Source organism: Salvelinus namaycush, chromosome 3, assembly GCF_016432855.1.
Source record: "Salvelinus namaycush isolate Seneca chromosome 3, SaNama_1.0, whole genome shotgun sequence".
Classification (NCBI taxonomy): Eukaryota; Metazoa; Chordata; class Actinopteri; order Salmoniformes; family Salmonidae; genus Salvelinus; species Salvelinus namaycush.
This window is the reverse complement of record NC_052309.1, coordinates 81,728,190-81,743,558: the sequence shown is the minus strand read 5'-3', so window position 1 is coordinate 81,743,558 and position 15,369 is coordinate 81,728,190. Positions and strand designations below refer to the sequence as shown.

The window sequence follows — 15,369 nt, the reverse complement described above, 5'->3', positions numbered from 1 at the left end:
AGGGGTCTTTACTTCAATATGAATGCATTTCTAATACCTTGTCAGACTTTTCCTGCTAGATGTTGTCTAAGACCATTTTTCCATCTGTTTGACCACAAATCAAAGTCTTTGCTTATTCCTAATTTTTCGGATGGAAAATAATTGGAAAATGTATATATGCCTTAATTTCTCAAAAATATAGGCTCTTAGTTTTGATTTGACATGCTCCTATGAACTTAACATGTTGGTGCTCATGGCTCCTATTAGATGGAAATGCCCTACAGCAACTGGGTAAAGAGCAACATCACTTTTTCCTTCAGCTAATCGTTTGATTGGGTTTATTTTATTGGAAGCTGCATCTGTCAACGTCAGAATACTGCCATGTTCCCATGTAATGACTTCATCATGTATTCCATTAGGGCTAAAAACATTGAGTGAAAATGCATCAGTGAATTTGTAAACAGAGGCACATGCACACAAACGCATACTGTTCAACATGACCATGCAAGAGGACTAAAAACACAGAGACAAACTCACACGCACGGTTACACACACAGGCCCAGAGCGAGTGGACTGCTTAAAATATTCCTGACGCAGTGGCATGCTGTAGCATGCTGGCCCTCTCACTGTCTCACTCGACAGCTTTCCCTGCCAGCTGAACAGAAACACAAGCCCACTTACACAAACATACTGTATGCCCAAGAAAACACACACGCACGCACACGCGCACTTCACCACGCGTCCTCCCCTCTTCTGGGACACCTTCCATCCCAAAATGGTTGAAGCAAGGAGAAGAAAGAGCGGGAAAGCGAGTGGAGATAAGCAGGAAAGAAGTGGACCTTTGAACTCGCTCTGAGGTTAATGCTATCCCTACCCTAAACCCTATCCTTAATCTAACCCTAACCATAACCCTTACCTAACCCTAACCCTTTTACATGTAAACTTCAATGGGGTAGGGACGTCCCAAGGATCCCAGATAGCAAGGACTTTCTCTGATCACTCCGGGAGAAATAGGCCTTCCTCTCAGGCGAGCTACCTCACGTCTTCTTACCCTCCTACAAACAGACACACACACACTCAGTCCCACACACACACACACACACACACACACACACACACACACACACACACACACACACACACACACACACACACACACACACACACACACACACTCAGTCCAACACACAACCAGTAATCGTCTCTGTGGTGTCTACCGGTCACTGTCTCTCAGGGAGAGCTTAAAAACTTCTTCGGGCTAGGGGGCAGTATTCGGAAGTTTGGATGAATGAGGTGCCCAAAGTAAACTGCCTGTTACTCAGGCCCAGAAGTTAGGATATGCATATTTGTAGTATTGGATAGAAAACACTCTAAAGTTTCCAAAACTGTTAAAATAATGTCTGTGGGTATAACAGAACTGAAATGGCAGTCGAAAACCCAAGGACAATCCATCCAGAATTGTCTTTTTTTCAGCTCACCCCTGATTACTTTGGCTCTCAATGGGAATATAAAAGGAATACCTCCCAGATTGCAGTTCCTAGGGCTTCCACTAGATGTCACCTGTCTTTATAAAGAGTTTCAGGCTTGTTTTTTGAAAAATGAGCTAGAATTTGTAGTTTTAGTAAGTGGCTCCCACTTTGGCTGTAGTGTTTGTTGCGCGTACTTCGTTATTTATTTCCGGTAATGGTCTCCGGTATTCCCCGTCTTAAATTGTATCGCTTATTTACATATTAGGGTACCTGAGGATTGATTAGGAATGTTGTTTGATATGTTTGGAAGATGTTTATTGGTAATTTACGGGATTCATTTGTATCCATTTTGAACGAGGGAAACCGGTGGATTACGGAGTCAAGCGCGCCAATGAAACAGACTTTTTTGGGATATAAAGAAGAACTTTATTGAACAAAAGGACCATTTGTTATGTAGCTGGGACCCTTGTGATTGCAACCAGATGAAGATCTTCAAAGGTAAGTGATTTATTTTATCGCCTTTTCTGACTTTCGTGACGCCTCTGCTTGGTTGGAAATGTATGTAATGCTTTTGTGTTTCCTGGGCGCTGTCCTCAGATAATCGCATGGTGTGCTTTCGCCGTAAAGCCTTTTTGAAATCTGATGAAGCGGCTGGATTAATAAGATGATGTATGACACTTGTATTTTCATGAATTTGAATTTGAATTTCGCGCTCTGCAATTTCACCGGATGTTGTCGAGGTGATGATCCGTAAGAAGTTTTAAGTGCTATTTAAAAGTGCTAAACATTTGACCCAGCTTAGTCGAGGCAGCTAAATCCATGCTCTAATTTTGCTATTGATTTGGGTCTAATTTCATCTATGAATCTTTATCCTGAGCAAATATGAATGACTGTGTGGTCACTGTAATTGATGGTTTTCACAAACCACTCAAGACTTCAGATCACCTTCCAATGACTTTTAAGGGCCCAAATAACTGTGCTGACAGAGTGAGGACCACCTGTGCTGGAGAGAGAGACAGGCAGCCGTACAGGAGGCAGGCAAGCTTGTCTCAGCCTGCCCACAGGTACATCAATGACTGACCCCTCACCTCTGACCCTGCCTGCTGGACGCCGTGTCTCTAGCATAGCATGGCCTCAGAACATGGATTCTGTTCAGACCTGAGCTCCTCTTTTGAAAGCTCAATAATGTGTGCAGGAGGAATGCACACACACAGATTGAGACATCCGTATGCTTGAGAGACATACTGACACAGTAGAAAAATGCTCTCTCTGTGAAACATCAATCATCCCACTTAGACGTATTTTTGATCTGGGGTACAGTATTACCTGGTCACACACACACACGGTCACACAGATAGGTATTTAAGTCAAAGCCAAAGTGAAAGCCTTCATTATGAAGTGATCCTGGTTTTAGGCTCTGATTAACAGTCATTCATAATGACATACCACCGTGTTAATAACAGTCATTCATAATGACATACCACCGTGTTAATAACAGTCATTCATAATGCCATACCACCGTGTTAATAACAGTCATTCATAATTACATACCACCGTGTTAATAACAGTCATTCATAATGCCATACCACCGTGTTAATAACAGTCATTCATAATGCCATACCACCGTGTTAATAACAGTCATTCATAATTACATACCACCGTGTTAATAACAGTCATTCATAATGCCATACCGCCGTGTTAATAACAGTCATTCATAACGCCATACCACCGTGTTAATAACAGTCATTCATAATGCCATACCACCGTGTTAATAACAGTCATTCATAATGCCATACCATCGTGTTAATAACAGTCATTCATAATGCCATACCGCCGTGTTAATAACAGTCATTCATAATGCCATACCACCGTGTTAATAACAGTCATTCATAATGCCATACCGCCGTGTTAATAACAGTCATTCATAACGCCATACCACCGTGTTAATAACAGTCATTCATAATTACATACCACCGTGTTAATAACAGTCATTCATAATGCCATACCGCCGTGTTAATAACAGTCATTCATAACGCCATACCACCGTGTTAATAACAGTCATTCATAATGCCATACCACCGTGTTAATAACAGTCATTCATAATGCCATACCATCGTGTTAATAACAGTCATTCATAATGCCATACCGCCGTGTTAATAACAGTCATTCATAACGCCATACCACCGTGTTAATAACAGTCATTCATAATGCCATACCACCGTGTTAATAACAGTCATTCATAATGCCATACCACCGTGTTAATAACAGTCATTCATAATGCCATACCACCGTGTTAATAACAGTCATTCATAATGCCATACCACCGTGTTAACGTGTTTACTTCACTGCAGTAAACACTTAGAAGGAAAGTACTGTCTGAGACAGAAGGGACCACACTGAGCAAAGAAGTGGATTCACTCCTAACATAAGGCCATTAGAATGGATGCCTTGGGGGAATTCCAGAGTGACGGTAATAAATGAGTCCCTTGACGGGGCAGATAACGAGGGGTCAACAGCCTGAGGAATCTGCTATTGACATTTAGGGAAATTAGGTTGGAACTCCCTGAGACAAGGCATACTGTTGGAGAGGAGACAACTAGAGACACGACATACTGTTGGAGGGGAGACAGAGACAACTAGAGACATGACATACTGTTGGAGAGGAGACAGAGACAACTAGAGACACGACATACTGTTGGAGTTGAGACAGAGACAACTAGAGACACGACATACTGTTGGAGTTGAGACAGAGACAACTAGAGACAAAGCATACTGTTGGAGAGGAGACAGAGACAACTAGAGACAAAGCATACTGTTGGAGAGGAGACAGAGACAACTAGAGACACGACATACTGTTGGAGAGGAGACAGAGACAACTAGAGACACAACATACTGTTGGAGTTGAGACAGAGACAACTAGAGACACGACATACTGTTGGAGAGGAGACAGAGACAGCTAGAGACACGACATACTGTTGGAGAGGAGACAGAGACAACTAGAGACACGACATACTGTTGGAGAGGAGACAGAGACAACTAGAGACACGACATACTGTTGGAGTTGAGACAGAGACAACTAGAGACAAAGCATACTGTTGGAGAGGAGACAGAGACAACTAGAGACACGACATACTGTTGGAGAGGAGACAGAGACAACTAGAGACACGACATACTGTTGGAGTTGAGACAGAGACAACTAGAGACACGACATACTGTTGGAGAGGAGACAGAGACAACTAGAGACAAAGCATACTGTTGGAGAGGAGACAGAGACAACTAGAGACACGACATACTGTTGGAGAGGAGACAGAGACAACTAGAGACACGACATACTGTTGGAGAGGAGACAGAGACAACTAGAGACACGACATACTGTTGGAGAGGAGACAGAGACAACTAGAGACACGACATACTGTTGGAGAGGAGACAGAGACAACTAGAGACACGACATACTGTTGGAGAGGAGACAGAGACAACTAGAGACACGACATACTGTTGGAGTTGAGACAGAGACAACTAGAGACACGACATACTGTTGGAGAGGAGACAACTAGAGACACGACATACTGTTGGAGAGGAGACAGAGACAACTAGAGACACGACATACTGTTGGAGAGGAGACAACTAGAGACACGACATACTGTTGGAGAGGAGACAGAGACAACTAGAGACACGACATACTGTTGGAGTTGAGACAGAGAATACTAGAGACATGACATACTGTTGGAGTTGAGACAGAGACAACTAGAGACACGACATACTGTTGGAGAGGAGACAACTAGAGACACGACATACTGTTGGAGGGGAGACAGAGACAACTAGAGACACGACATACTGTTGGAGAGGAGACAGAGACAACTAGAGACAAAGCATACTGTTGGAGTTGAGACAGAGACAACTAGAGACACGACATACTGTTGGAGAGGAGACAGAGACAACTAGAGACAAAGCATACTGTTGGAGTTGAGACAGAGACAACTACAGACACGACATACTGTTGGAGAGGAGACAGAGACAACTAGAGACATGACATACTGTTGGAGAGGAGACAGAGACAACTAGAGACACGACATACTGTTGGAGAGGAGACAACTAGAGACACGACATACTGTTGGAGAGGAGACAGAGACAACTAGAGACACGACATACTGTTGGAGAGGAGACAGAGACAACTAGATACAAAGCATACTGTTGGAGAGGAGACAGAGACAAATAGAGACACAACATACTGTTGGAGAGGAGACAACTAAAGACACGACATACTGTTGGAGAGGAGACAGAGACAACTAGAGACACGACATACTGTTGGAGAGGAGACAGAGACAACTAGAGACACGACATACTGTTGGAGAAGAGACAGAGACAACTAGAGACATGACATACTGTTGGAGAGGAGACAGAGACAACTAGAGACACGACATACTGTTGGAGAGGAGACAGAGACAACTAGAGACATGACATACTGTTGGAGTTGAGACAGAGACAACTAGAGACACGACATACTGTTGGAGAGGAGACAGAGACAACTAGAGACACGACATACTGTTGGAGAGGAGACAGAGACAACTAGAGACAAAGCATACTGTTGGAGTTGAGACAGAGACAACTAGAGACACGACATACTGTTGGAGTTGAGACAGAGACAACTAGAGACACGACATACTGTTGGAGAGGAGACAGAGACAACTAGAGACACAACATACTGTTGGAGAGGAGACAACTAGAGACAAGACATACTGTTGGAGGGGAGACAGAGACAACTAGAGACACGACATACTGTTGGAGAGGAGACAGAGACAACTAGAGACAAAGCATACTGTTGGAGTTGAGACAGAGACAACTAGAGACACGACATACTGTTGGAGAGGAGACAGAGACAACTAGAGACAAAGCATACTGTTGGAGTTGAGAAAGAGACAACTAGAGACACGACATACTGTTGGAGAGGAGACAGAGACAACTAGAGACATGACATACTGTTGGAGAGGAGACAGAGACAACTAGAGACAAAGCATACTGTTGGAGAGGAGACAACTAGAGACACGACATACTGTTGGAGAGGAGACAGAGACAACTAGAGACACGACATACTGTTGGAGAGGAGACAGAGACAACTAGAGACAAAGCATACTGTTGGAGTTGAGACAGAGACAACTAGAGACACGACATACTGTTGGAGAGGAGACAGAGACAACTAGAGACATGACATACTGTTGGAGTTGAGACAGAGACAACTAGAGACACGACATACTGTTGGAGAGGAGACAGAGACAACTAGAGACAAAGCATACTGTTGGAGTTGAGACAGAGACAACTAGAGACACGACATACTGTTGGAGTTGAGACAGAGACAACTAGAGACACGACATACTGTTGGAGAGGAGACAGAGACAACTAGAGACACAACATACTGTTGGAGAGGAGACAGAGACAACTAGAGACAAAGCATACTGTTGGAGTTGAGACAGAGACAACTAGAGACACAACATACTGTTGGAGAGGAGACAGAGACAACTAGAGACACAAAATACTGTTGGAGAGGAGACAGAGACAACTAGAGACACGACATACTGTTGGAGAGGAGACAGAGACAACTAGAGACACGACATACTGTTGGAGAGGAGACAGAGACAACTAGAGACACGACATACTGTTGGAGAGGAGACAACTAGAGACACGACATACTGTTGGAGAAGAGACAGAGACAACTAGAGACATGACATACTGTTGGAGAGGAGACAGAGACAACTAGAGACACGACATACTGTTGGAGAGGAGACAGAGACAACTAGAGACATGACATACTGTTGGAGTTGAGACAGAGACAACTAGAGACACGACATACTGTTGGAGAGGAGACAGAGACAACTAGAGACATGACATACTGTTGGAGTTGAGACAGAGACAACTAGAGACAAAGCATACTGTTGGAGAGGAGACAGAGACAACTAGAGACACGACATACTGTTGGAGAGGAGACAGAGACAACTAGAGACAAAGCATACTGTTGGAGTTGAGACAGAGACAACTAGAGACACGACATACTGTTGGAGTTGAGACAGAGACAACTAGAGACACGACATACTGTTGGAGAGGAGACAGAGACAACTAGAGACACAACATACTGTTGGAGAGGAGACAACTAGAGACACGACATACTGTTGGAGGGGAGACAGAGACAACTAGAGACACGACATAGTGTTGGAGAGGAGACAGAGACAACTAGAGACAAAGCATACTGTTGGAGTTGAGACAGAGACAACTAGAGACACGACATACTGTTGGAGAGGAGACAGAGACAACTAGAGACAAAGCATACTGTTGGAGTTGAGACAGAGACAACTAGAGACACGACATACTGTTGGAGAGGAGACAGAGACAACTAGAGACATGACATACTGTTGGAGAGGAGACAGAGACAACTAGAGACACGACATACTGTTGGAGAGGAGACAACTAGAGACACGACATACTGTTGGAGAGGAGACAGAGACAACTAGAGACAAAGCATACTGTTGGAGTTGAGACAGAGACAACTAGAGACACGACATACTGTTGGAGAGGAGACAGAGACAACTAGAGACATGACATACTGTTGGAGTTGAGACAGAGACAACTAGAGACACGACATACTGTTGGAGAGGAGACAGAGACAACTAGAGACAAAGCATACTGTTGGAGTTGAGACAGAGACAACTAGAGACACGACATACTGTTGGAGTTGAGACAGAGACAACTAGAGACACGACATACTGTTGGAGAGGAGACAGAGACAACTAGAGACACAACATACTGTTGGAGAGGAGACAGAGACAACTAGAGACAAAGCATACTGTTGGAGTTGAGACAGAGACAACTAGAGACACAACATACTGTTGGAGAGGAGACAGAGACAACTAGAGACAAAGCATACTGTTGGAGTTGAGACAGAGACAACTAGAGACACGACATACTGTTGGAGTTGAGACAGAGACAACTAGAGACACGACATACTGTTGGAGAGGAGACAGAGACAACTAGAGACACGACATACTGTTGGAGTTGAGACAGAGACAACTAGAGACACGACATACTGTTGGAGAGGAGACAGAGACAACTAGAGACACGACATACTGTTGGAGTTGAGACAGAGACAACTAGAGACACGACATACTGTTGGAGTTGAGACAGAGACAACTAGAGACACGACATACTGTTGGAGTTGAGACAGAGACAACTAGAGACAAAGCATACTGTTAATTCACAATATATCTGATGATAGTGACGCCAATCATATCTATCAAGAAAGAACCAAAAGTAAATTTTTATTTTTATTTATTTAATTTAACCTTTATTTAACTAGGCAAGTCATTTAAGAACAAATTCTTATTTACAATGAAGGCCTACTAAAAGTCAAAATACCTCCTGCAGGGACGGGGGCTGGGATTTTTAAAATAAATAAATAAAAATAAATAACATATGAATATAGGACAAATATTACGACAAGAGAGACAACACAACACTACATAAAGAGAGACCTAAGACAACAACATAGCAAGGCAGCAACACAACATGACAACAACATGGTTGCAACACAACATGGTAGCAGCACAAAACATGGTAGAACCATTATTGGGCACAGACAACAGCACAAAGGGCAAGAAGGTAGAGACAACAATACATCACACAAAGCAGCCACAACTGTCAGTAAGAGTGTCCATGATTGAGTCTTTGAATGAAGAGATTGAGATAAAACTGTCCAGTTTGAGTGTTTGTTGCAGCTCGTTCCAGCCGCTAGCTGCAGCGAACTGAAAAGAGGAGCGACCCAGAGATGTGTGTGCTTTGGAGACCTTTAACACAATGTGACTGGCAGAACGGGTGCTGTATGTGGAGGATAAGGGCTGCAGTAGATATCTGAGATAGGGGGGAGTGAGACCTAAGAGGGTTTTATAAATAAGCATCAACCAGTGGGTCTTGCAACGGGTATACAGAGATGAACAGTTTACAGAGGAGTATAGAGTGCAGTGATGTGTCCTATAAGGAGCATTGGTGGCAAATCTGATGGCCGAATGGTAAAGGACATCTAGCTGCTCGAGAGCACCCTTACCTGCCTCCGTAATCTAGTATGGGTAGGATGGTCATCTGAATCAGGGTTAGTTTGGCAGCTGGGGTGAAAGAGGAGCAATTACGATAGAGGAAACCAAGATTTAACTTTAGCCTAGATTTAACTTTAGCCTGCAGATTAGATATGTGCTGAGAGAAGGACAGTGCACCGTCTAGCCATACTCCCAAATACTTGTATGAGGTGACTACCTCAAGCTCTAAACCCTCAGAGGTAGTAATCACACCTGTGGGAAGAGTGGCATTCTTCTTACCAAACCACATGACCTTTGTTTTGGAGGTGTTCAGAACAAGGTAAGGGTAGAGAAAGCTTGTTGGGACACTAAGAAAGCTTTGTTGTGGAGCATTTAACACAAAATCCGGGGAGGGGCCAGCTGAGTATAAGACTGTATCATCTGCATATAAATGAATGAGAGAACTTCCTACTGCCTACTTCCTACTAAATTAACAAGGCTGATGCCAGAAGAGGATGATGCCAGAGGTGATGGTGGTGAATGGGGGAAGATGATGATGCCAGAGGTGATGGTGGTGAATGGGGGAAGACGATGATACCAGAGGTGATGGTGGTGAATGGGGGAAGATGATGATACCAGAGGTGATGGTGGTGAATTGTGGAAGATGATGATACCAGAGGTGATGGTGGTGAATGGGGGAAGATGATGATACCAGAGGTGATGGTGGTGAATGGGGGAAGATGATGATACCAGAGGTGATGGTGGTGAATGGGGGAAGATGATGATACCAGAGATGATGGTAGTGAATGGGGGAAGATGATGATACCAGAGGTGATGGTGGTGACTGGGGGAAGATGATGATACCAGAGGTGATGGTGGTGAATGGGGGAAGATGATGATACCAGAGGTGATGGTGGTGAACGGGGGAAGATGATGATACCAGAGGTGATGGTGGTGACTGGGGGAAGATGATGATACCAGAGGTGATGGTGGTGAATGGGGGAAGATGATGATACCAGAGGTGATGGTGGTGAATGGGGGAAGATGATGATACCAGAGGTGATGGTGGTGAATGGGGGAAGATGATGATACCAGAGGTGATGGTGGTGAATGGGGGAAGACGATGATACCAGAGATGATGGTGGTGACTGGGGGAAGATGATGATACCAGAGGTGATGGTGGTGAATGGGGGAAGATGATGATACCAGAGGTGATGGTGGTGAATGGGGGAAAATGATGATACCAGAGGTGATGGTGGTGAATGGGGGAAGATGATGATACCATTGATGATGGTAGTGAATTGTGGAAGATAATGGCAAGCATGCCATGCTGCGCTTTGTCTTGAGAGACTTTAAAAAGACACTTTCTAAATCTCTCACTTCCTCTCACTCATGTTCTTTCAAGCATGCAACCCGGTGATTGAGTCAATCCTAGTGTTGCAATGCAACCAGCAGCCAGGGATAAGGAAAGTCAACACCAGCCCACGTGTTCTCATTAGGCTGAGCTAAGAACTGAAAAAGTATATTTCCTTCCCATCTTCTGACTCTGGGCCAGTCAGTCTCTGTCTGGCACTTACCAGCCACTTCCTAAACACTTAGGTGAGTGTCAAGCATGCTACCTAGCAGAGGAGGAGGCAATAGCATACCTGCAGGCAAGGAGGAATAACAGGCTGTACAATGAGAGTGAACCTGTCTGTCAGTGTCTGTCTGGGAAGCAGCAGGCATCTCGTAACCGCCAACGGTACGCTGGCAGACCTGTCTGTCTGCCTGGACGGGTTCCACCTTATAGTCCTGTTTGTGTCATGTTAACGACTTCAAAACAAACCACTCTTCCCTGCTTTCACATAGTGCCAGCACCAGAGAGGCTGATCGACACCCCCCCCCCCCCCCCCCCCCCCCATTTCATTTCAGGGGTGTAGTTAGGCACACAATTGTGTTTCACTCATGTTAGTTGAGGAGTAACCAATGATAACTACCACAAAGTAGCAACCCAATAGTCCCTCTGTGTTGGTGCGTTGTGATTGTCATATTGCCTCATGTTCCACATTATGGCTTAACACTGCTAACCCTATCAGCATTCATACTGTTAGGCCATTATCCAATGCTTTATTGAATTATATAATAGCCTCCTAATTTGGCAGAATATCTTTGTTGCACACATTAGATATTGTTGCCAAGTGCCTCAACCCGTCCATGGAGTTGAGTGCAGACTAGAGTTCCTTAAATTAACCTCTGACTCGCGATATGTCGATACTTAAAAAATAATAAAAAATCTTAAACCCTTATCGTGTACCTATGTTTGTCCTCTGTTGTTGCGTGCCTTTCTTTGTTTGCTGAAATCCATAATATTTTTTATTTAACGTTAATCAAATACAACCACTGACTGTTTCCTCGTTGCTTGGTTCTCTAAGATGGAAACTCAGTCGCGAATGCCAATTGAATCTCAACAAGGAAAACATCGGTGGTTGTATTTGATTAACGTTTTATTTTTTTTTAAAAATATGGATTTCAGCAAAGAAATGCACGCAACAAAGGACAAGCATAGGTAGGCCTACAAGGTAAGTATCGAGGAGGTTCAATTCAAAAGCTCTAGAATGTGCTCAACTCAGTGGAGTTTAGATACTTGGCAAGGGATAATGCTGTAGTGAAGCAAGGCAAACAATGAACAAATGTAATTTTGGCATTAGAACACAAGCAGGAAAGTGGTAGCAACATGTTTTATTCTAATGTTCTTTTCTTGAGAACCCCATGGATGGTTGTCATGGGAACTCAAGAATTCCCGGGACAACTCTCCTGCCAGCTTTTCTTCAGTGCTTAAGTGCTGAATTGGCTTTTGAAAGGACTTATTCTTGTATTGTGACCTGTTGAACTGCTAGACCTGTTGCACTTTGTCGTTGGTTATTCTCATTAATTACTTGTGCTAATAAATGTAATGCGTTTAATTAAATGGTCGTCTATCATCACTTGGACAAAATGTGAGAGTGAGCCTCCTAGATTTATGTGCAATAATTGCCCATCCTGTGGCATGCATACTATTAATTATATTCATGTTTATGATATTGACCTCTGCATATTTCCTCGGAAATAAGACGGAAATACTGAGACAGGCTAAGAATTTAATTAATGCAAAGCAGACAATCATGTCATGCTGCTACGTTGTGATTCAGTCAAATAAAAAGGGTGAAATAATATGCAACGGGGGTTCACCATAATTCTTACCTACAAACAGACAGAAAACATCCAAGGCGACCAGCATCTTTCTCTTGGTACAGAGTGAACTGTCTGCAGGTTCTGCAAGGATGTGATTCTTCCCAGCGCCGTTTTCCTTCATCGCCTCCCCGGCTCCCCCGTTGTCGGCTAAACGCTGCTGAAGCTCAGCGTCCCGAGGAAGAGTACTAGTGTGTGTCGAGTTGAACTTTTGCATATTGTCTCGTTTAAAATACAACGTTGATGTTGTCTTGTTGCTGTTTACTGACAGTAACGTTAAGTATCCCAAAGGTGAACATTCAGTCCGTCCAACGTTGAAAAATACAAATTAATGATGGCTGACTAACTTTAGCTAGCTAGCTGTTATTGAAAACCATGTCCAACAACCACAAAAGTTAAACTTGACACCTATCAAACCGTTAGCAACAAGCTTATCTGTGAAATGTAAGACAAGTTCGACGGCAGCGTAAAGAAGAGTAAAGATAAACTGAAAGAGAAGTGTTCTTGCTAGTCTAGCAAAGCTGGCAGTTCACTGAGGTGTTGCGAGCTAAAGCGCTCACTGTCCCACTGTATCGTGTTCTGTTCAAAGTCTTCAACTACTGTAGCTGGCTAGCCACGTTACATCACGATACGTTACCCTAAAACCAACAAAATCAATATTTTAAAAGAATAACTTGCAAAACACGCATTGCTCAATTAGTCTGTCAACTTTCAAACTTGCCCATATGTCATTCATTCAACTATTCCAAATGCCCTCTCCATGTGTTGGACTATTTTCTGATCAGTCCTCCTGTTCCCTCGCATTTTGTCCCTCCCCAAAACTAGGCAGACCCCCAGCAGTTTGTTTTGCAAAATGTTTATATCTCCTTTGCTCCAGTCGCACCCTCTGACAACCCACCCTCACTTGTTAGTTAAATACAGTAGTTAACCAAATAGCTACCCGGACTATCTGCATTGACAATTTTTTCACTAACTGACTCAACTCATACACTGCTGCAACTGTTTACTATCTGTCACTTTATGTACAGTACATATCTACCTCAATTACCTTGCACAAGTACCCTGCTCATCGACTCGGTACTGGTATCCCTTGTATATTGCCAAATTATCGTTACTCATTGCATATCTATTATTATGTGTTTTACTTTTCTATTATTTCTCTATTTTCTTTCTCTCTGCATTGTAGGGAAGGGCCTGTAAGTAATAATTTCACTGTTAGTGCACACCTGTTGTTTACGAAGCATGTGACGAATACAATTTGATTATCTTACTTTTTTGTTTTACACTAATATCTTTGTTTGTTTTATTTGTTAACATCTATGTTATGCTAGAATCAATACTATATTTGAGAGAGAATTAAGAGTATAGAGAAATATATAAATGTTTATTTAATTGCATTCATTTTTATTTCAGTGTGATTTGATGAACTGTGGTATGTGTATTAAATTAGGTTAGTAATTAAATCTAATTGTATTTGGCACATGCTTCTTAGACAGCAGGTATAGACTAACAGTGAAATGCTTACTTAAGGGTCCTTTTCCAACAATGCGGAGTTAAAGATAAAATAGAAAAAGTGACACGAGGAATAAATACACAGCGAATAACAAATAAAAATAACATGGCTATATATAGGGAGTAGAACATAACATGGCTATATACAGGGAGTAGAACATAACATGGCTATATACAGGGAGTAGAACATAACGTGGCTATATACAGGGAGTAGAACATAACACGGCTATATACAGGGAGTAGAACATAACACGGCTATATACAGGGAGTAGAACATAACGTGGCTATATACAGGGAGTAGAACATAACGTGGCTATATACAGGGAGTAGAACATAACGTGGCTATATACAGGGAGTAGAACATAACGTGGCTATATACAGGGAGTAGAACATAATGTGGCTATATACAGGGAGTAGAACATAACGTGGCTATATACAGGGAGTAGAACATAACGTGGCTATATACAGGGAGTAGAACATAACGTGGCTATATACAGGGAGTAGAACATAACGTGGCTATATACAGGGAGTAGAACATAACGTGGCTATATACAGGGAGTAGAACATAACATGGCTATATACAGGGAGTAGAACATAACGTGGCTATATACAGGGAGTAGAACATAACACGGCTATATACAGGGAGTAGAACATAATGTGGCTATATACAGGGAGTAGAACATAACATGGCTATATACAGGGAGTAGAACATAACGTGGCTATATACAGGGAGTAGAAAATAACGTGGCTATATACAGGGAGTAGAACATAACACGGCTATATACAGGGAGTAGAACATAACATGGCTATATACAGGGAGTAGAACATAACGTGGCTATATACAGGGAGTAGAACATAACGTGGCTATATACAGGGAGTAGAACATAACGTGGCTATATACAGGGAGTAGAACATAACGTGGCTATATACAGGGAGTAGAACATAACACGGCTATATACAGGGAGTAGAATATAACACGGCTATATACAGGGAGTAGAACATAACACGGCTAAATACAGGGAGTAGAACATAACACGGCTATATACAGGGAGTAGAACATAACGTGGCTATATACAGGGAGTAGAACATAATGTGGCTATATACAGGGAGTAGAACATAACGTGGCTATATACAGGGAGTAGAACATA

General features: G+C 42.8%; 1 protein-coding gene across 1 annotated transcript in view; it reads right to left on the bottom strand.

Annotated features, from left to right (window-relative positions):
• The window catches only part of LOC120040861 (phospholipid phosphatase 3-like), a 30,915-nt gene extending 17,388 nt beyond the window's left edge, over window positions 1-13,527 (bottom strand). Inside the window, exon 1 of the mRNA XM_038985862.1 lies at window positions 12,722-13,527. Coding sequence (XP_038841790.1) covers window positions 12,722-12,926 — 205 coding nt within the window. The 5' untranslated portion in view covers window positions 12,927-13,527. The remainder of the gene's footprint in view (window positions 1-12,721) is intronic.
• Window positions 13,528-15,369: the final 1,842 nt, after the last annotated feature.